Here is a 22,155-nt window from a genome sequence, read left to right as displayed (position 1 = left end):
TCCGATCGGCACACCTCCGCTGGGTGTTCTCCAGAGGCTTGGACACTCTAGTCTCCCCTGAGCGCACAGCCGGAGGTTGTTTGCAAGCCTCTGGGTTGAGGGAGACAGAGGGGATCACAGGAATTCAGTCACGAAAGAAAATGGAGCAACTCTGGTTTGGTAGAAGGCAATACAGCCAAAGTAACTCCAGTTATGCTATCACTTTATTAAATGTTTCAGGTGGTAAGGAAGATGCAGCCTTTGATTGGGCTACTTCTTAAGGGAACGAACCACTCAACTTGTTCCAGGTAGAAACCATCCAGTTGTGATCTGATGTACTACTTTTAAATTACCCTTTTCTGACACAGTTCCCTGAATAAAAGGCAAAACATTGCTTGCCATTTATAAAATCTCTTAGAATGTGAAATTGTATGTTCAAGTGCTTAACTACGTCCTGTAGTAGTCACCTTATGGTGGAGCTTGAAATAACTTCTCTCTTTTGTATCAGTCATTGTCCCGCATAAGAGAGCAACCGCGTGTGGTCGTGGTTATGGCTCTTCAGTGCTGAACGTTACTTGACTGTCCCCTAGGATCTGCTCGTCCGTATTTACCCTCACCGCCCCGAAAAGGAGCTGTGCCCGTGAGCAATCACTCCCTGGGCTCCTGGGCCTTCAGCCTCCTGGCGTCCAAGCGTCCGCTTTCGGTTTCTATGAATTTGTCTGTTCTGGGCATTTTGTGTAAATGGAATCACACACTCACAGTCTTTTGTGACTGGCATCTTTCATTTGATTTGAAAATCTTCAAGGTTCATTCAAGCCGTAGCACTTATCAGTAATTCATTCTTTCTTGTTGCCAAATAATGCTCTGTTATTTGAATATAACACAGTTTATTTCTGTATCCACCAACTGAAGGACATGTGGGTAGTTTCTGTATTTGGCTATTATGCATGATGCTGTTACCAACATTCCTGTACAAATTTCTGTGCAGAAACTGCTGGGACATGTGGTAACTATGTTTAACATCTTGAGGAACTGTCCAATTGTTTTCCAAAGCACCTGCACCATTTTACACTCCATCCACCATCAAAATTGCTTTCAGTTTCTCCACATCCCCACCAACACTTGTTATTGTCTGTCTTTTTTTTTTTTTTAGATTTTATTTATTTATTTTTAGAGAGCAGGGAAGAGAAGGAGAAAAAGAAAGAGAGAGAAACATCAGTGTGTGGCTGCCTCTCAAGTGCCCCAAACTGGGAACCTGTCCCACAGCCCAGACATGTGCCCTGACTGGGTATTGAACCAGTGACCCTTTGGTTCACAGGCCTGGACCCAATCCACTGAGCCATCCCAGCCAGGGCTGTTGTCTGTCTTTTTTATTCTAGTAGCCATCCTCAGGGCACAAAGTGGTATTGTATACATGATATGCAAATAATTTCCATTCTGTGGGTGGTTTTTCACTTTCTTGGTGGAAACTTTTTCCTTCCCTTTAAGCAAGACATTAAATTATTTATTTATTTACTTACTTACTTAGTTATTTTTGAGAGAGAGACATTGATTTGTTGTTTCGGTTATCTATGCATTCATTGACTGCTTCTTACACGTGCCCTGACCAGAGATCAAACCTGTAAACTTGGAATGTATTCCAGTGATGCTCTAACCAACTGAATTACCCCGCCAGGGTCAAGAAAGTCTTGATCTTCCATTGTAATAGAGTCTAAATTTTTTATATTTTATTTTGTCACTTGTGTCTTTGGTGCCATGGCTAATCATGGCTTTATTCAAGGCCTTGTAGATTGCCTACTGCATTTTCTTCTAAATGTTTTATACTTTTAGCTTTTACATCTGGGTTTATGATATATTGAGAGGTAATTTTTGTGTATGCTGGGAGACGGGCACAGCGTTACACTTTCGCATGTGGATGTCAAGTTGTCCCGACCCCGTCTGTTAAAAGACTGCTGTTCCCCTCGTTAAGTTGTCTTGATGTCATTGGCAGAAACTGAGTGACCAGAAGTGTGAGGGCTCATTTCTGGACTCTCCTCCTACGATCCATATGTGATCCATATGTCTGTCCGTATGCAGGTATCACACTGTCCAGTATTACTGTCCTGCTCGCTGTGGTTTGTAGCAAGTGTCAAAATAGGAAAGTGTGAGTCCTCTAACTTTATTGTCTTGCAAGACTGTTTAGGCTCCTCTGAGTCCCTAGCATTTCCATATGAATTAAAATTCCTAAAAGATGAGCTTATCAATGTCTGCAAAAAAGCAGCTGGGATTTTGATAGGGTGTCTTACAGTTTTGCAAGTATCTTCAAATGTCTGATTTGAAAAACAACTAAACTCTCGTATCTGCTTCTGAATCCATTTCATTGCAATGTGATACTTTAATAAAGTGTATGAAGGAAATCCAGCCTTGCTCAGGTACATAGTTGGAAAGCGGGGGATATTTTAATAGCTTTTGCAGACGGCTGTTGATATTCTCTGATACTGACCCAGACTCCCTGGGTGGTCATTTCTCAGAGGCGAGTTGAAGTGTGGAATCTGACATCATGTAGACAGGTTTTCTGCTCTGCTGCGTTAAACTATGTTGGATTGTTTTGCACTTTGAACGGATCGTCTGCCCATCCGTGGTGGTTTTGTCACATCATACGTTGATCATTTGGAAAATACTGGTCCACTGTTAGGTAGATCCTTCCACATTTTGCCACATTTAATATATATTTTTAAAGTCTTATTTTTTAATGCCACTACCAGTCTCAGAAGAATCTAGATTTCGGGAAGCTTTTCCACTCACCGTGAGGGATGCGAGTTTTCCAGACCTAATTTCTTCTTGAGGGTTCGAATTCATCGGCAGAGTGCTAGCAGTTTGACTTAGGGTAACAGCCTCATTTCTTTCGTTTTCAAGAAAATGTCTGCCAGGGCCCCATATCTGAAAAAATGGTCGCCTGTTGGTCAGCCTTGAAAGTAACAATGGCGGTAAGTGGTAGAGGGTATTTCTGACTGCTGCCCAACAAGCTCCTCCCGGAGATGGGCATTCGGTGCACGGCCAACGCTCCCTGCATCCCGTGTCCCATGTTGTCAGGCAGAATACTAAAAAGACGTGTTAACAGTCAGGGTTTAATGAAAATCAATAATTTTACTGCCTCCTCAAGGACACTGTTAAGTGAAAATGGCTTTTTTTTTTTTGATGTGAGTACCAGTGCGGCGACTTTCACTACAGCTTGTCCCCACTGCCCACTGTCATAGTTGGCGCCAGGGGCACCAAGCAAGCTGTGGCACCCACCGTTGCTTTTGCACCACTCATGCAAATACGAACATAGTGGAAAAGGCAGATAATATCCTGGCATTTTTATGAAAGTGGCTTTGCCCTCCTAAGCCCCCTGAAAAGGTCTCGAGGACCCCCAGGTCTGGCAGGCTGCTCTCTCAAGACCGTGGAACTGCGGTGTGCAGGTGCTTGCTCGCTGGTGGGGAGAGTTGGCTCCAAAGAAGCTGCATCCCAGCCGCTCTTCGGGCTGCTTCCCAGCTGCTGTGGTCTTGGAGGGGCCTTTCTGGGGGTGAGAGGCCCTGCAGCATTGAGAGAGACGAGGCTGGGGAGGCAGGAAGAACTTGGCACGCGTGGGGACGGAAGGAAGCGGGGGTGGCTGGAGCATAATGAGGTGGGAGTAGAAAGTGGAGTCGGGCAGGTAGTCGGGAGCTGGGTTCTGCAGAGCCTGGCAGGAGAGGGAATCCCCGCTTCCGAGCAGTCGGCGCAGTGAGTTCCTAAAGCCTGGGCGAGTCAGGGTGTCTCAGGACCAGCTGCGGTTTGGGGTGTGTTGTTTTTGACCTGGTAAGGGCGAGGCTCCCCGAAAATAGTAAAAACCGCCTTGGGTAGCAGCATACGCAGGACCTATAGACTCATACCGGCATGGTTCAAATTCAAATACCAGGATGTAGGGGAAAACCAGCCTGATCACAAAGTGAGAAGCCGCCCTCTCCACCTGTGAGTGTGGTCAAAATGAACACAACTTCATGGTTTAGGGCCGAACGAGGAGTCAGCAGTTTGAATACGTTTTCATTAGTGGGTTGTACTTAGTTATTTGAATGAATCAGGACTGAACTGGACATGACTGTGCAAATTATAGCATATGGAATCGTCAGTGGTCACACGGAGAGAACCTTTATTCTTGTTTCTGGTTTATCCTGAAATAGCAAATTAAGTCTTCACAGCGGCCGAAGAGCTCGCTGCCGTAAACTGAATGCACACTGCAGGCACCTTGAACATGAATTGTACGATCGATTTAGGAGTACAACTTAGTATCTCAAAGCACAAAGGTCCTGGAAGAGTACTGTAGTATTTTAGTGTCCTGAAACGCATGTCGGGCTTCTGATAACCAAGAGCTCCGTGGACCCGGAGGACGTAAGGTTCGAAGTCTGAGTTGGGAGTGGTGTGGCGTGAAGCGCTGCCGGCCTTGCGCTGGGCTCCGTGCACAAGTGGCAGTCGGGCCCTTTGAGGACACTGATGAAGTTACCTCCTGCCTGTCCTTGGCTGCTGGTGTGGCGGGGGGTATCATCGAGCTTCCCCTCTCCTGTCTCGCTGTGCTTGCTTGCAGAAAGATTGGGGGCAGGGGATGTGAAACAAGTTGGTATTTTAACAAGATCTGTGGTTCTTCTCTTTGCAAAATTAAAAGTTGAATGTTGCTCTTGGCTGGTGTAGCTCAGTGGGCTGAATGCCGTCCTGGGAACCAGAAAGGCACTGGTTCCATCCTCAGTCAGGGCACGCGCCTGGGTTGCCATTCGGGTCCCCAGTAGGGGACATTGAGAGGCAACTGACTGATGTGTCCCTCACGTGTCAGATGTTTCTCTCCCTCTCTTGCTTCCTCCCTTCCCCTCTCTAAAAATACATAAAATATTTTTTTTAAGTTTAATGTTAACTCTGATGTGTGAACATGGAAACAAAGATGCTTTCACAGTTGACACAGTTTTATGAAATGACAATGTTTTTCTAAAGCTTGTGTGTTTTAGATATGAATATGTCTGGCTGATGGTTGGCTTATTTTCAAATTTCCGTCACATTTGGAATTTGTTTTAAAGAGAATATTTTGAAATACAGGTTCTCTTTTTTTCTTGTTCATGACTTGAATGAGTTACTAAGTTAAAAACATAAATGGTGAAAGTCAACGGTGGCTTGACATTAAGGTGGAAGAGGGTTCACGGTGACCTTGGCGCCCTGGATGACACACCAAGGTAAAATATGACACTCCATGGCGTGAGTGGAAGTGGGAAAACACTTGGACTTCCCAGTCTGTCTGCTAGGAAGTGACTGGATGCGGTGTGGAGTTTCCGGCCTGGTTTGCGTGGCCACGGATACACCAGGGGCTGCGATCAGCGTGCTGCGCACCCAGAGCACTGCCGAGCTTGCTCCGGAGGGCAGGAGGGCTGCAGAAATGCAGGCCATACACTGAAAGCCCTGTGTGTACGTTTCAGAGGGGGAACCCCCACCCGTGTGGACAGCCTGAGAGTCCTGGATTGAGTTTCTGAGCGTTGTGGTTGGCCCTGTTCTCACTGTGAACTTGGGTTGGTACCTGGCAGAGCGCTCTCTCCGGCCTGGTGGCCCATGTTGAGCATTGCCAGCTTAGGGTGGCGGTTCTTACCGTGGGGTTCGTGAGCTTTCCCGGAGACACGTGCATGTTTCTGGGGGAAGACTCCAGGGCTTTTACCATCTGTCTGTCCGGAGGATTCCAGTCCCCCAAACGACTGAACTGCTCAAATGACTGGTTGAGGAGGACAGTGTGTGGAGTGAGTGTCATGAGTTAGTTACTTGTGTCCCGGGCGCTGCGCGTTTCGTCCCAGCCGTGAGAGCAGTCTTGGTCCCTGGCCCTGGGGAGCGTCCACCTGGAACAGAGCCACTGTAAACAGTTACTGGTGCTGGTGGGCATGGTGGCTGGTGTGGGCACCCTTGAGCCCTGTGAGGTACGGGCTGTTCTTCTGCCTGTCCTGCAGGTAAGGAAACTGAGCCACAGGAAGGTGGAGTCGTTTGGCCTAGGTTGGTGATGCGTGGCTGAGCCAGGATCTGAGTTGAAGCAGTTGTCCAGGGCCAGCACTCTGTAACGCACGGTCTACTTTGGAAACAGTTGGGGTGAACGCTTTGAGAGAAAGAGTCCAAGGGAGAGCTACCAGGGCTGTGCGTGGGCGGGAGACTTGGTGCTAGCAAGCTGTCCTTAAAACCGGACTTGGCAGGCAGAGGGTGGGGGGCATGGGGCCAGAAGGGCAGAACCTTCCAGGAGAAAGGAACCGCACGTGTAGACGTCCGAGGAGTGAGATGGGGCTTGGCACTTGGGAGGAGCAGAGAGAGGCTGTTTGTTTGGGCTGATGAATGAGGAGAGGAGTAGGGTGTGAGTGCGAGGAGGTCACGGGGCGGGCCTGGGTGCCGGCTGCCTACCGAGAGCAGCCCGGGACGCCCTGTGGAGAGGGTTAGCCTTTTCCCTAGAAGCAGTGGAAAGTCACTGAAGGGCTTTAAGCAGCGAATAAGGCGGCCATTTGTACCCGGATGGGCAAGCTTGTTCTGTAAAATGCAGATAGTGAATAGGTGTGTCAGGCTCTGTGGGCTGCCTGGCCGCTGTCGCACTCACTCACTTCGGTGGTTCCAGACGACACACAAACCAATGGACATGGCTGTGTGCCACTAAAACTCTATTTATGGACATTGACGTTAATGTCATTGAATTTTCACACGGCATGAAATGTTACTGATTCTTTTCAACCATGTAAAGATGTAAAAACCATTCTTGTTCTTAGCTCATAGGCTGTGCACTTTTGGCCCTGGTCTGTACTTTGCTGATCCTGTTTTAAGTCTCAAGAGAATCCCTCCCACTGCTGTGTGCGGGGGCGGCAGATGAGGGCCGTCGGGGGTGGAAGTGGAAGTTAGCTGCATATTGAAGTTCACCATTGAGGGGCCATGGGTTGGGGTGGTGCTGTGAGATGAAGCGGAGATGGATCTGAGCCGAAGAGGAAGATAAGGTAGACTTTGTAAGGTGGGAGATGCTGGGGATAACCTTCGGGTGGTTGAGATGAGTGCCTGAGTGGGCAGTGGCGCCAGTGGCTAAAATGAGAGATGGTAGAAAAGGACCGGGATTTGGAGTGGCCCACCTGCCAGGTCCATGCACTTGCCTTGTCATCCCCATGGTCCTACAGACAGGTGGCTGCTCCTGCAGCTGGCCTTTGGGGGTGTGTGGCCCCAGGTTCCCATGTTACCCGAGTGTCCACTCAACACACCGTGGTATTGCAGGGTAGTTTCCCTGTTGCCTTGGAAACCAAGGAGGTCGTAAGACCTGCTTGGCCCCACACACTGCCCCTCTCCACCAGGAAGGCTGCTGAGGATCCCAGCTGGATGCAGGAGGTTTCCCCTTTCCTACCTGGGGAGAGCGGCGTGGGGCTCCGCGTCTAGGCCTTTTCGTTCTGCAGCTGCTACCAACACATGGGAATGCGTGTACGGAAGTACACTGTTTCCTTCTCTGACCATGGTTCTGGATGATCATTATCCTAAACAGCTGGACAGAGTGTGCGTGCCTTCCCTTTCTCAGATCTCGGTGGAAGTCTTGCTCGCCGTCGTCGTACCAGTCAGGTGTTCTGATTCACATCCGCGGCATTGTAGAGCAGTGTCATCCAGTAGGGGTGCAGTGCAAGCCACGTGGGACATTGAAAGTCTTCTGGTGGCCATGTTAAACAGGTCAAAAGAAGCAGGTGAGATTTACCAATATAACTTAGTCCGAAGTGTTACCATTTCAGTAGGCAGCGGGTATTGGTATTTCTACATTTTTGATGTCCAGTTTTCAGATTTCAGGTATGTTTCACACTGTGACCCACCTCAGCTAGGATGAACCCCCTTTCAAGTGCTCACTGTCCACAGGGCTGGTAGCTGCCTACCAGTGGGAGCACAGACGAAGCAAGGGGTACATGGGTGTCCATGAGTGGGCTCGGTGCGGATTTGGGGGAACTCCCGGAGAGGTCTTTATGTAAATAACCATTCATGCTGACTGATGATTGTGCTTTATCACTTTATTCTAATTTCTTGTTATTACAAGTTTTGATCAGTCTCAAACATCATGCTTTTTACTATGTTAAAGAATGTATTAAACTTTTAGGATTTATCTCCTCTTTCCCACCCTAACCCCCAGCCTTCTCCCCAGTTTTGGCCACAAATCTAGCAGAATCCATTCCTTATTGTTGCCAAGTGTTGACTTCCCTGCAGTGTACCGGGCTGTCCCTTGCCTTCGAACTCGGCTTTCCGTGGCCCTGCAGGCAGCGGCGCCTTGCCTACCCGGCTGCAGGGAGGAGAGTGCGTGGCTGTTCCTGGCAGCACTGTTCCCTTTGGCTCAGTCACCCTGCCAGTTCGCGTTGCTTCATCTCCATAACTCGGACCGTCACGTTGAGAGCTCGTATTTCTCACGTGCTCAGAGGGATGTATGTGGAAGCACAGTGTTGGCGACAGCAGGCACGCAGCAGGCATTTGAATGAGTGATCGCTTTATGGACCCCTTTTACTCCTTGTCTTTGTCATAATCATTGCACCTTGGGTGTTTTTTTCTCTCTCTCTCTCCCCTAAGCATCTATTTTTAAAAAACTGGGAAAAGGGTGTGAGAAAGAATAAGATGATGTCAGTTCTGCTTCACGCATAGCATAGATAGGCACAGTGAGAAAATTCATGCAAAAATGTTTTGGAAACTCTTAAAACAGTCTCACTTGTAGGCTGCGGTGAACAATTAAACTTTGGATTACCTGCCTCAAGTGCCCTCATCTGACCGAGTGTGGTAGAGATAGGGATGGGGCTGAGTGTTAGACCCCTGGGCGGCAGTGTTCAAGCACGCACAGGACCCCTAATGCACCCCTCTTAAATTAAATTAGAATGCAGGGTGCCCTGACTGGTGTGGGTACCCTTCCCTGGGCTGAAAGGCCTCCAGTTGGATTCCCAGTCAGGGCACAGGCCTGGGTTGCAGGCCAGGTCCCTGGCTGGGGGTATATGAGAAGCAACCAGAGTGATGCTTCTCTCCCTCTCTTTCTTCCCCCCTTCCCCTCTCTCTAAAAATAAATAAAATCTTAAAAATGAAGAAAAAATGCCTCCTGAAAACAAAAGCTGCTGTGGGGTGAGTGCCTTTTTCCCAAAGGCTGCCTCAGTGGCTCTGCCTTGTGGTGGGTGTGTGCATGTCGCCCGCCCCTCACGGAGCAGCCGCCACCTGAGCTGCTGTGGACAGAACTGCACGTTTTTATCGAAGTGGATGCCGTGCTTGGCCAGCATGTCACCAGCGGTGCTATCGTGTATGGAGGCATTGGTAAGCCTGCGTGCGGCTTGTTGATGCCCTGGCTCTGTTATTGGTGGTGATATATTCAGGGCACAGTGCACTGGGAGCCCAGCTGCTGGTCGTAAACCTGGGCCGTGCGTTGATGTCCACTCTGTCCATGGCTCCCAGAGAAGCGCCCGCCTGCCCCCGGTCCTGCGGCACTCCTGGACAGCAGCGTGCTGCTGCGGGGCTCCCGGGCCTGTGCCAGGCTGCACGCCGTACAAGTCGGCAGCTTCTGCTTTTCTGCCGTCCTGTGGGCCCAGGTGAATCCAGCCCTGGCCACTGCCAGCTCAGCTGCTGAGGGCTGACTGCCTGGCCAGCAGAGGGCCCGGCCGAGCACAGCCTTGCCTGCAGAATCGTGAGCAGGTGAAGTCTGGGGCGGTTTGTCACACAGCAGTGGAGGACGAAAACTGTTTTCTGCTTTGGGGGGAGTATATTGATTGGTTTTCATGTTGTTTTTAGTATTTAGCTGAAGTAGTTACTGTGTGTCATTTCATAGATTTTAGGTTAATGTTAGAATTATTAGAATGCATTTTTCTCCTAAGCATCTTGTATTTGTCTTAAAGAATATCACTAATAACATTTATTGAGGACTTACTACAACCAGGTAGTCTATGTGTATTTTCATTTAACCCTCACAGCCGCCTGTGAGGTGGATGCTGTTATGATCTCCATTTTCCAAAGGGCGAGTAGACTCGGTCCAGCTGCCTCAGCCACGTAGCTAATCATTGCCATCCTATTCTGCTTAATGAAAAATAATAGCTGTCTTGTCTCCCTTTTTTATACTACTTTACTGAGGTGTGATTTACGTGTAATAAAGCCTGACTCTCCGCATGAACTCCTTTCTCCCGGGGAAGCGGAAGGGGCCAGGGTCCTCCCAGGTGGGGGTCAGGCGCGTTGCACTGACGCCTTTTCCGGAACCACCCGTGGAGCAGGATTTCGGTCAGCGTCTCTGGACTCAGTGTGAACTGTGTGGGTCATAATTAGGACAAAGCCTTACCGGCATTGGCGTGCAGCACTAGGCTTTAATAACCACCTGCTGACAGAGTGCCAGGCGCCGGGCCTCGTGCTGGCAGTCCCGTGTGGTCATCACAAGCGGGGTGGGGTTCAAGGCCCAGGGGCGTCGCCTTCTTCAGATGCGCAGCTGGGGCGCAGATCCCGGACCTCCCTCCGCTTGTGGTTTCTGTGGTGATTGCATTTCTTCGGGTTTGCGTCTTTGTTTTTTTCTGTCGTAGTGTTTCTGAAGCAAAGGCATGCTCTGCTTTGGGTTTACCTTGGGTGCTCTCAGTGCCCTGCCCCCCAGGCCGCCGCGAACAGAGGACACGTCCCAGAATACGTGGAGTCTTCAAAATGGGGAACGATCGCTTTTGTGTGGCGAATACTCTCTGCCTTGTGCGGATTACCACACATTATTCCATTACGTCCTTGAAATGTGTGCTAGTCTGTATTTCATGTCAAATGGTCGGAACTTATTTCAGAAATACTACCTAGAGTTTTTGAACATTGTTGTAGAATGTTTGTGTAAAAGTTTTTTCAGCTCACTTGATTCTGTTTGTCTTTTTCCATGTATGTTGTAGACGTGATGCCTTCAGTAACCTCTTTGGAAACACTCAGCCTATTTTGTTAAACTATTTGGCAGGCCTTTATAAAATTGACTTCACCTGTGCCAATTATTTCAATGGAGGTTTTTTTTCTTTTTCTTTTTCTCTCTTCTCTTAAATCAGTTCTTCGTGCAGTTGGGAACCTGGAGTTGCAGGCTCGCGTCTGTTCTGACACCCTTTGTTGTCCTGTCTCTTTCTCCACGTGTCTGCTGGGTTTCTCCTCAGCCTTCAGCCAGCCACAGTCCAGGGCCCCTGGTAGGGAATCGGGAACTGTGTCCGGTCCCAATTGCCACCCTCTCCCAGACACATGCAGAAGGCCATGGTCCCGGTGGTCAGCTTCCATAGAGTTTCTGCCACACCACCCCGTGACAGTCACTTGGGCATCACAGAGCCCTTGGTTCCAGATGGTTCTCTGCCTGGGTCCTACCAGTTCAGAGTGGAGTCGAGTGGTACATGAGGTCCTGTGAAGCTGAGAGGGCTGCCGTCTCTGTAAAACACAAACTTACCAAATAGAATAAGGTTTTCATAATAATTCTATGAGTTTCATTGTAATAATACAATTAATGTTATAATTGGGATGATTTGGTTGAAAATTACTTTAATTCACACTTTCTTAAACAGTAAGGGAAGGTATTTGCACATAAATGGAGAGTAGGGGTTGACCAAGTGGTCAGTCAGTTCAAGAACAGAGGTCCTTCCATCTGTTTAGTCAGCTACCCTTGACCTTGGCTTTAAGTGGTGGCCACACCCTGTTCTGCTTAAGTCAGAGTTACTGGAGTGAGACCCAGGCAGTAGTTTCGGAATTTTCTAGGTGATGCCGGTGTGCAGCTAAGTTTGAAAACCAGCTCTCTCAAGTGCAGGCGTGGTTTGGAGGTTGGTGTCACCAGGGACCTTGGTAGAAACGGGAAACCCCACACCCTCTGTTTACCCAGCACCGTTTGACCCTGAAGTCTCCTTCGACCTACGTCTGTGCAATTCTTGGTGGTCTGAGTGCTATAGGTCATGGGTCAGGAGCATCTCCGTGGACGCGTCTCACTTGGGTTAGCAGGCTGGAACTTTTGAGTGACTGAGGTTTTGCTGTAGAGTGCACTCATGTTCATGGTCAAGCACGTGCACCCACCAGCTGCAGTGCCCAACGAGACTTTGCTGTAGCTCAGCAAAGGGGGCTTGAAAGACACTTGAATGTTGCAGGGGCACTGTTAACAAAGCCCATGGCGTGGGGTGAACCAGTGGGGAGACTGAGAAGAGTCTGTTCATGACTTGGGGGAGGCGGGTTCAGAGGGAACCGGGAGGGGTGGTGTCTCCAGGACAGGGGGCCAGAGCAGCTTTCATGGGAAGAAGGCGTGCCACCCTCTTCCTGTGACGTGTGGGAGCCGACAGGAATGTGGGGGTTGGTCACAGCAGGTGACCTCTGAGGTTAGGCACCTCTTCTTAGTCATGGCTTTATCCTGGTCCTGGTCCATGTGAGGTGTTCTTTCTGTGCTTAAAGTCTGAGCTTCCGGAAGGAACTAGAGAATGGGGGGACACCATGGAGGCGGGAAGAAATCGGGGTGACCATTAAATTTGAACTTTGCCTGAGGGTAGTGGTTGATAAACTTAAGGGAGCAGTGGAGTGCGGGAAGCGGGGGGCAGAGGGGGGAATAACACTCCCGTCCTGTAAGTTTGGTTGGGACTCAAGATTTTGTAGTAAGTCACCCTGTGACGCTATGGGGACACTTGACCTCTTCAGGGAGGGGCAGCCACAGAGAGGACTCCTAAAGATAGAGGATGTGGTGGGGGTCCCCGAGATCCATTCCCAGCCCACCTGGTTGTGGGACTTCCCGAAGACAGGCTCACCAAAGCAGGTGATTAGATTAAGAAAAGCAGGTGATTAGATTAAGATCGCTGAGTTATTGGGGGAAAGCAGGTAATTAGATTAAGATCGCTGAGTTATTGGGGGGGCGGGGGCCCAGAGAAAGGAAATGGGGGTTCTTTTTTTAATATTTTATTATTTTTCTTTATCTTTCGAGGGGAAGGAAGAGGGGAAGGGAAGGAGAGAGGGAGAGAAATATCAATGTATGGTTGCCTCTCGTGCGTCCCCTGCCAGGAACCAGGAACAGGCTTGCAACCGAGGCATGTGCCCTGACTGGGAATCGAACCGCGATCATGTGGTTCGCAAGCCCGCTCTCAATCCACTGAGCTACACCAGCCAGGGCAGGAAATGGGAGTTCTTACAAAAGACTATGAACAGCAATTTATCTTGGGGTGTAAACTGATAGGGAAGGAAGTGGTGGAGATTGGAGGCCCCAGGTGTAATCATTTAGTGCTGTATTTGTAACCTTTTTCACTGTAGCCTGTAGTGAGAAATACATTTTACTCAGCCACTCAGTCACTAACGTGTGTGTAACTGATAAGTTTCATGCTTCCACTCCACTCTGGTGTTCCTGCTCTAAAGACAGCACTGGTCGTGGCACAGCGTGTGGATTTCATGGCCTGGCGGGACAAGGTTGCTTCCAGGGATGGTCTGGTTGAGCCACTGGGAGTCAGAAAGTGAGGGCGCTGGCCGCTCACTCACTGATTGGTGTGCGGCAGGAGCAGGTACTGGAGGTGGGGTCCCCTGGGTGGTAACCAGGCCCTGGTGCGCTCCTGTGGTGTGGGGACAGTGGTTGGTGGCCAGACCTGCGAGCTTTGAGGCCAAACTGTTAGCTTGTGTACGGGGACATCAGAGTTGTGTGAGGCGATGTGAAGAATTTGAGGTGGAAACGAAAGCAGTGCTCAGAACTGTGTCCCAGCTGCATGGCCGCGGTCTGGACAGACCAGTCACTACCCTGAAACCTGCTTCTCCCCACTGTGTCCCCAGATCAGGGGGCGTATTAGCCGTTCCAGAGTGGGTGGGTTTAGAGGGGAGGTGGGGTCATGTTTTTTTTTTTAGGAGAAGCAACAAGAAAACCAGTTCAAAGTTCATCTGGAATATATTGAAGCGTGTTATGTGAACAGTACCTGTTTGCCGCAATCTTGAAGTATGAGATTGAGTCAACAGCCTCGAAAGTCCGTCATCTGTAGTGACGGGGGCGGGGAGTCTGCTGGGCTTGTCGCCTTCGTGAGACCATAGGTAGCTGCTCTTCTGGCCTGCTGCAAGTTCAGGTGCAGCTTTTATGCAGTAGACCTTGTGGTTTTTTTCAGGTGAGGGCTGGTTTTAGTGTGGAGGAAGAGTATTGGGAAGTCAGCCTGGGTTGCTGGGTCACAGTCTTTTCAGACCTTTCCTAATAGCGTGTCTTGTTGTCACACGAGTGATTTGTCTCCGGACGCCGACGTGCCCACACCTGCGCATGTGCTGCGTTTCAGTCCGTTGTGATCGCTCTGCTGACGTCACACTGCATCCCTCTGGGGCCGGGCTGGGGTCCGAGGTTCTCCCCCGGCAGACAGGCTTGCGGGCCTCTGCCAGCGTGGTTGAAGTGGCCGAAAACCCTTCAGGAAAGAGTCATGTCCAGGATGTGACTTCAACAAGGACAAAGAAAGGCCCGAGTGAGTGAACGCGAGAGGTGGTTAGGAGTGGGGTTAGAGAAAGTGATCAGGGAAAGAACGTAATTTGTAATTTGCTGACGGGTTGACAGGGCCTCCCGCAGCTGCCAGCAGGCTGCACTGGCCACAGGAGCTGAATCCTGCTCTAGAGGGTGAGGGTGGCCCTCGCAGCCAGAAGTTGCTAGACCCGCAGCTGCGGACACCAGGAACAGCGGGTTCATTTGCTAAGATTCATTATCGTTTAGTGCTGACCTGCAAAGATTCTAACACCCGTTGCCTAATAATTCTACTTCTGATAGAAACAGCAGAAAACCACCATTGTGTCAGCAAACGTAGCTTTCCTATCCCTTTTAAATTTGAGCAGTTAATGAGCTCCCCGAAGGGGAGAGTCCAGTGGAGGGGAGGCCTGAGGCAGGCAGGCCGGGCTTCCCTCAGTCCCACCCCTGCTGGTAGCGAGCTCTTTCCCCCGGGACCCTGTGACTAGCGGCCTGGCTTGCTCCCTCGGGCCGGGCCCTGGATCCCAGTGTCCCAGCGTCCCAGTCACTCCTGAGGGTGAGAGCTGCCTGTCAGCCCCGTTGGGGTTGGGTTGGACTGCATCATCTGCTTTTGCCAGAGGATTGCTTGTGTTTTCAAGTTCAGTGTGAGCTAGCCCGTCACGTAATGTCTGCCCCCGTGACAGAGGAGGAACCCTGCTCTGGGTGGGCACCAGCAACTGGGTTTTTAAGTGGGGTCTGCTGGTTAGCTGTAACTCCATTCATCTCATGCTGTCTTGGTCAGGACCTTTCTTTTCTTTTGGCTTGTGGCTTCCTAAATTCCATGCCCTCCCTCCAGAGGCTCTGCTCCCCTCCCCCTTCCCCCCTGCTGGCATGGCTGAGGAGACTTACCCCAGTGCCTGTTCACATTCCTACCTGCTTCCCTCCACTTTGGGGGAGTTTCGTGCTCAGCCCCTTTCTTTACATGTTTAATCCAGGTCTGCTCCCACAAATGTTACTAAGGTCTTTTAAATGCCTTTTGGTTTTACTTTTGCTCATTTCTCTATAGGGGGAAAATTCTTTTCTTCCTTTTCCTTTCCATGTGTAAGCCCCCCCCCCAAAAAAAAACCTCTTACCCTAAGGGAATCAAAAGCCCCGCGGAGCGCCTGGGCATCTTCAGAAACCCTAGAGAAGGTCCTTTTCTCTTTTTCTAATTAAGTGTCTTTTGCTTTAAGCAATAGCATTTGATGTAAATAAGAATTTTCTTATTCTTTAAAATGTTTCAGTTTTGCTGGCAGAAAACAGGGTTTTTTATTGCTATTTTCATTACATAAAACAGTTTTCTGTCCTTTGAGCTAAATGCCTCTTTCTGAGCGAGGTTATGTAACAGGGTTTCTTTTGAACACAGTTGTTCGAAATGTATGGGTTCCTAGACACTGCGGTAGCCAGTACTGCGGCAGACCCCCGCCTGGGTACGGTCTGTGCCACACAGTTGCTTCCTAATGTCTGTCGACCTGTTTCTTGGTCACATTTATAAAGTTGAGATCTTCTGTAGCCTCTGAGTGTATGCAAGTGCCCTTTCGGGGTCTGAGCTTGAATTTCATTCATTTTTTTCAGAACCCAAGTGTCTGCAGGGTCTCCAAAGACTGACTAATGAATGAAGGTCAAGTCCAGCTAAATTCAAGCGCTAAAAGAGTACAACAGGGTGGTATGATAGAGTGACGTCAGGGAGGGGTGCCACCTTCCTCGGGGTAGGTTGAGCGATGGCTTGTCCAAAGAGGGGACATTTGAGCACAGACCAGAGTGATGACAAAAGTGAGTGTACTCTCACAGATGAGGGGGGAGGAATGGCTAGAACAAAGGCGCTGATGCTGGTGGAAGCTGTCTGGGGCTGAGGCTGTGGCTGGAGCCAGGGAAGGGGCCGTGGGGGCCTAGCAGACGAGGTTAGGGGGCTAGTGGGGGGGCCTGTCCCCGTGTGTGGGCCATGGTTCGGCTTTGGGAATGCAGTCGAATCACAGGGAGGGTTTTGAGCAGGTATGGAGTAACCTGTCATTTTCAAAACCTCTCTCCTGTAGGCCCCCTTGTAGAAAGCAGTTTGAGTGGTCAGTAATTCTGATGACACTGGGAACTGTGTGTGTCGCTGCCTGCAAGGAGCAGTGAGCCTGCCAACCCCGGTGACTGTCGAGCTGCCTCCCAGCAGCTCCCGCCTTTCAGCCAGCTCGTTACTGGGGCTTACCGTGTCTAATGGGCACTCGTTGCCCAGAGTTTTTAGGGAAGATAGGATGAGCATTATTCATGGGTGGTGCCTAAAATACCTTGTATCTGTTCTTGTGTTTTGTAATTATTTGTTACATAGAGTTTCTTGTACCATAATATGTTCAAAAATAAATGCTTAAGTTCCTTCATAGCACAAAAAAGTATCTTAATATAAATAATTAATTAATTAATTAAAAACAAAAGATTTTTTTCCCTGAAAGTTTGGGTCCAAAGCGTGGGTGTACAATATACACAGCCAAAAATACGGTGATTGGTAACTTTCTAAGTGTAAGGGGGATGGCCTTTGGTGTGAAAACCTGTGCCCCCTATGAACTGCCCCTCTCTGCGGTTTCGGGGAGGCTCTGCAGACTGGAAGCCTGGGAATGTGGGACCCAAGGTAGCAGCGTTCCCTCCTGTGCTCTGCCTGCAGGTCCCTGGGATGGAGGTGGGTGGGGCAGCACGCCTGTGATTTAACCGAGCTGCTCCCTCCCGAGGGTGGGCGGGAGCTGGGGGGGGGGGGGACTGCGGGAGCCGCTTCCTGCTTGCCGGTGACAAAACAGTCTGTTTCCTGCCTGCCCTGAAGCCCTCTGGCAGGAGTTCACAGGGCCCCTGGTGGGGGGAGGGCGGGCTCAGTGCATGGTGACTCTGTGAGTGAGTCCCACTGTGTGTCACCTGCCTGCTGAGTGAGGGGCAGCCCTTTGTGAGAACGCCCAAAGAAGCGAGTCATGTCTTATTTCCATGTTACAGCTAATGGCCAGGTTTCAAGGGCCCCAGGGAAGTTCGCTCGGCACAGACCTTATGCACAGAACGCGCGCTGTGCTGGTTGGTCAGTGATGTTTGTGAACCTCACAGAAGCATTTAATTCACAATGGTTTGACAGGAATTTTGAAATTGCCTAGATGGCAGTTAGAGGCATGTTTTCGGATCCCAGTACCTTGAGTCTCTTCATCTGTTACAGTGTGGTTTTCGCAAAATAGCAGAACTAAAATTTCCGCCTGGGCGACGCCAGTGTGATCTAACTGCTGCTCTCTTTTCTAGGGAAATCCTCGTTGACGATCCAGTTTGTGGAAGGCCAGTTCGTGGACTCCTACGACCCGACCATCGAGAACAGTGAGTACTGTTTGCAAGGGCGGTGAGCTGGGGCGCTGTGCGGAGACTGAGATGGCAGGGGTGCTCGGTTAGAGATGTGGGTCACTGACGGGGGTCCCTGAGAAGCTCCCCAAAACTGCCCACTGTACAGTGAAGGATTTTCCGATTCCTCGTCCAGATCCCGCTATCTAGAAATTGTTGCTCACCTCCACAGGAATCCAGAGCCCAGTGTCGGAATCCCCGTTCCGCACTGCGCTTCCGGGACACAGAAGGTCAGCCTTTGTCTTCTTCCTTTTCTTCCTCTCACCGTGTCTGCACCGTGTTCGCACCGTGTTCTGCAGCAGCACCAAAGACCAGAACCATCCACAACCTTTACCTGGTCTGTTTCCACTTCCATGGTTTCAGAATCTCCTTGAAGGACGATTCTGGGGACCTGTGATAAGTCTCGGTCCCGGGGGTCCCGGGGCAGAATCTGAGGCACTTGTTCAGGGAGGCCGCTTGTTAGAGCCCGATTCAGGGTCCCTGAGAACCCAGCTCGCCTGGCGTCAGTCCTCTCCGATCGGTAACCCCAGCTCACCCGGGGTTTGTCACCAGGGACCAGCGGGTCTCGGCATGGGTTCATCAGTCCAGCGTGCCATGTGAGACGTGGAGCCTGCCTGGGGGCCAGGCTCGCGGGTGGGGCGGCCGGGCTGGATTTACAGCTCCGCCTGCCCACGGCTCCAAGAGAGACTTGGAAAGAGTCTCATTGCTGAGGGGCGGGCAGCTTTCGACTCCAGGCCGAGTTGGCCCACACGCTAAGTGTGGTTCTGACATTTTTAATATTCGAAAAGAGTCAAAAGAAGAATGTTTGTGACATGTGAAAGTGACGTGGAACTTGAATGTCAGCATCCATAAATAAAGTTTTCGTGGAACCCAGCCGTGCTCATTCACATGCATCTGTCTGTCTGTGGCCACTTTTTCCTCTGCATGGTGAGGTTGAAGGTCAGTCGTGGCCCACAGAGCCTGAAATACTCCATCTCTGACCCTTTCCAGGAAAAGTTTGCTGACCTCTGGTTCCAGGCACCCAGCTGTCTTGTACGCTGGTAAGGGGGAGGAAAGCTGTCAGTTGCCAAACTAACTGGGAAGATCGTGTTGGAGAGTAACCTCTGCCCTCCCGGGAAGGAGGGGTCCGGTTGCATCCTGTCGGTGCGCGTAGCTGTCTCAGAGTAGTAAGCCTCATCCGTGGGAGGGGCAGGTTCATCCGAGAGCTGGGTGCACGGGCTCGGCTGTCTCTCCACTGGAATAAGAACACATTTAAAGTTGAGTTGGCAGGGAAGTCATGGTGTTACGCGTGAAATGCGCTTTCCTTTTATGTCAGTCATGGGTCAGACAAAGTCCAACTTCGCACCTGGACACTGTCCTGGAGACAGTGCAGTGGCCTCCTTCAAAGGCTGTTGACTTCATCTTCGGTCCTATTGTTACTGCGTCTCTACCTGATCATGTTTATGACACTTAGTCTCCGAGTGAGTCCATTGCAAGTGCGGGGTCATCAGGCACGTGCAGAAATGAGTATCAGTGTGCACGAACCCCTTGAAAGCTCCTGACGTGTTCAGACGTCAGACTGCTTCCCAAGCTTCTGACGGCATCACGGGCAGGCGTCCTTCCCCCACCCTCCCTGGCTGTTCAGTCGGAAAACGTCGTTCGGTGACAGTAGGGAATTAGAAAGGAATGGAATGGCCGTTGTAAACTTGTTGCTAGCAACATAAATGAATAGATGGTTTTCTGGTTCTAGAAAACACGGCACTCTGTAAATCTGGACATGATCCAATAATTATTTTACACTTAACTCTAACACAGAGCAGGGTGTTGATAGCAGACAGGCAGTGGTGACACATTTCTGTGAAGTGTCACTGCAAAAGCAAAAATCCTGGGACTGTGTCATCATCTTTTAACGCATGTACGTTTGTGGTAGGGGACCAGGAGCACCGCCTGTGCAGACGTGCTTGCCGTGTGCGGCGGGCGTGCTTGCCCGTGTGTGGCGGGCGTGCTCTGATAACCTGGCAGCGAGACCGGCACAGCGTGGCACGGCACTTCACGGTCTACAGAGTCGTGGCGGCGGCCCGGGGCTGCCCGGGAGACTGGGAGGTCAGAGTCTGAAGCGTCACGTGGTGGGCAGGCTGCCCAGTGGGACGTAAGCGAAGGGTTCACCGTGCACACTGTTGCTGCAGGCCTTAGTGTGCGAATGCCCAGCCTCCGGAGTCTTCAGTCCCTTGCTCTTAAGAATTTACTAGTAAGTAGCTATTAGTCTGCTTAGAGAAGCTCCAGGATTATAAACTGGAAATTGGATTAATTTCTCCAGTGACTGAAAAGGGAGGGAGAGAGAGTTCAGGGAAAGTGCTGTCGGGGAAAGCCGCCCTCCCACGCCTCCTCAGGCTCCCGGAAGGGTTTGCTCCCAGGCTGTGGGGTGACCGGCGGATCTCTGAGGACGCTTCCCTTCTCCTGCAGTGACGCCAGGAGGCACTTTTCCCAGGACAGATGGAAGAGCTTCGGTTTCATCTCACTGCGTTGTGTAGGAGGATTTACATCCTTTTCGTGCACAAGGATATGCTAAACGTTCGTTAATATTTTTTTCCACCTTAGTACAGTTGCATCTCCTGGCTTTTACTCCTACCTCCCCGGCCAGTACCTCCCAGTCTCCGAGGCTGACTCTGCCTCTTCACCCACCCCCCACCCCCCCGCCGACGAGGTCACTGTGTTGTGGGCTCCACCGCTGACCCGGGGCCGCTTTTCTGTTCACAGCATAACCAGAGGGATCCTTGTACAACAGAGTGTGAATGGGGTCGGGTCCCTCTGCTGCTCACCGCCCTTGATTTCCCAGTGCGTTGAGAATGAGAATCTGAGCTTCTGACCATGTCATCTAAGGCCTCCGGTTCCCGCCCCCCCTACCCCCTCACCGGCCCACCGTGCTCGGCCACAGTGGTACGACTACTGCTTTTCCTCGCTGAGCTTTTCATGTGCTCCTCCCCCTCTGCCTGGGTGCCCCTCCCAGAGGAGGCACCTGGCAGCAGGTCTGAGGCTCCAGCTTCTTCCACTGCGTGTCCCTTCCGTGACCACGCGGTGGGCTACCACCACTACCTAGTGGTAGTCGTGACAGACACTCGAGAAGTAGTTGTTCAGTGAATGAACGGTGTTCGGTACATCATCTTCTCATTATAATGTTACTCGATGACCACAGTTACTTGGTTCTGTAGGTGGCTGTTCATTGCTCTCAGCATTTCGTATATAATTTCCATCCAGTCTGGAGTGCACGCGTGGGCCTGTGGGGGGCGTGGGAGCAGCTTTCCTCTCACGCGCCTCCTGGCTGCCATGGCCGGTGGTGATTGAAAGCAGTCGGTGCCCTGGGCATCGCGAGCTCAGAGAGGTCCCAGAGTGGAAGAAACAGGGCAGGATTTTTTCCTTAGAATTCTTTCTTTAAGTGATCCTTTCAGGAAGAGCACGAGATTGCTGTCCTGGAGCAGCTGCCTGAGCAGTGCGGTCACACTGTCCCGCCTAGCCTGGGCCCCGCTGGCCCCGGGCACGCGTGGCGCTGGGGGGGTTCTCCCAGGTTGCTGCTTTCCTCCTCGCCGCCCTCCTGCCATTCACGGTTCCTCGCGTGCTGTTATCTGTCTGGTTTTCTTTCCCTTTTGGCTGAGGGACAGACGTGCGTGGGCTAGACTCTGCCGGCCGGCTCTGATCAAGTCCAGCGGGCGGCCAGGAGACGGGGACTCCTTGTGAGCAGAGGAGGCTGGGACGGGGCGCAGAAGCCTGTTCCGTTCGGTTGTCCGGGTTCCAGATGGTTCTTTGTACTAGTCAGTCACTATTAATAGTTCTTTCCTCTTTTGTCTGTATTTGCTTGAAGTCTGTCTCCTTAAAATTCTGAATTGACTTTTCCAGAAGTTATTTGAGTCAGATTTGCTCCCCGCACCCACTCCTTGGTAGGAAAAAGAAATTGTGACAAATTGCTTGGATGCTAAGCAAGTGGGAATAATGGCTTCCCACGGAACATCTGCTCCATTGCTGTTTTATCTGTCAGTGAGGCCGGGGCGCTTTATAAGTACTGGACGTTCATAACATTTCATTAAATATTAGCTCTTTATGCTCTGACGTCAGACTTCCTCTAAATTGATAGAGAGGTTTGCGCTTTTGGTTTTTTTCTAGACACTGAACTTCATATGTCTTACTTTTTCACAAGAAAAAGGATTATCCACAGATAGAACACTCAGATTACTTTTATAGAATGATTATTGGCTGATTTCTTTTAAAAAATTCAAGGTTTAGCCCTGGCTGGTGTAGCTCAGTGGATTGAGCTCGGGCCTGCGAACCACATGATCGTGGTTCGATTCCCAGTCAGGGCACATGCCTGGGTTGCAGGCCAGTTCCCAGTGGGGGACTCATGAGAGGCAACCATACATTGATATTTCACTCCTTCTCTCCTT

General features: G+C 50.7%; 1 protein-coding gene across 1 annotated transcript in view; it reads left to right on the top strand.

Moving 5' to 3' along the window:
• The window catches only part of RHEB (Ras homolog, mTORC1 binding), a 36,517-nt gene that overhangs the window by 2,928 nt on the left and 11,434 nt on the right, over nucleotides 1–22,155 (top strand). The window contains exon 2 of the mRNA XM_037029471.1: nucleotides 17,651–17,722. Within this exon, the coding sequence (XP_036885366.1) occupies nucleotides 17,651–17,722 (72 nt within the window). The remainder of the gene's footprint in view (nucleotides 1–17,650; nucleotides 17,723–22,155) is intronic.

This window comes from Sturnira hondurensis, unplaced genomic scaffold (assembly GCF_014824575.4).
Source record: "Sturnira hondurensis isolate 20B ecotype Veracruz unplaced genomic scaffold, ASM1482457v3 Scaffold0020309, whole genome shotgun sequence".
Lineage (NCBI taxonomy): Eukaryota > Metazoa > Chordata > Mammalia > Chiroptera > Phyllostomidae > Sturnira > Sturnira hondurensis.
The sequence above is the reverse complement of the archived record's forward strand: the minus strand, read 5'-3'. Positions and strand labels throughout refer to the sequence as shown.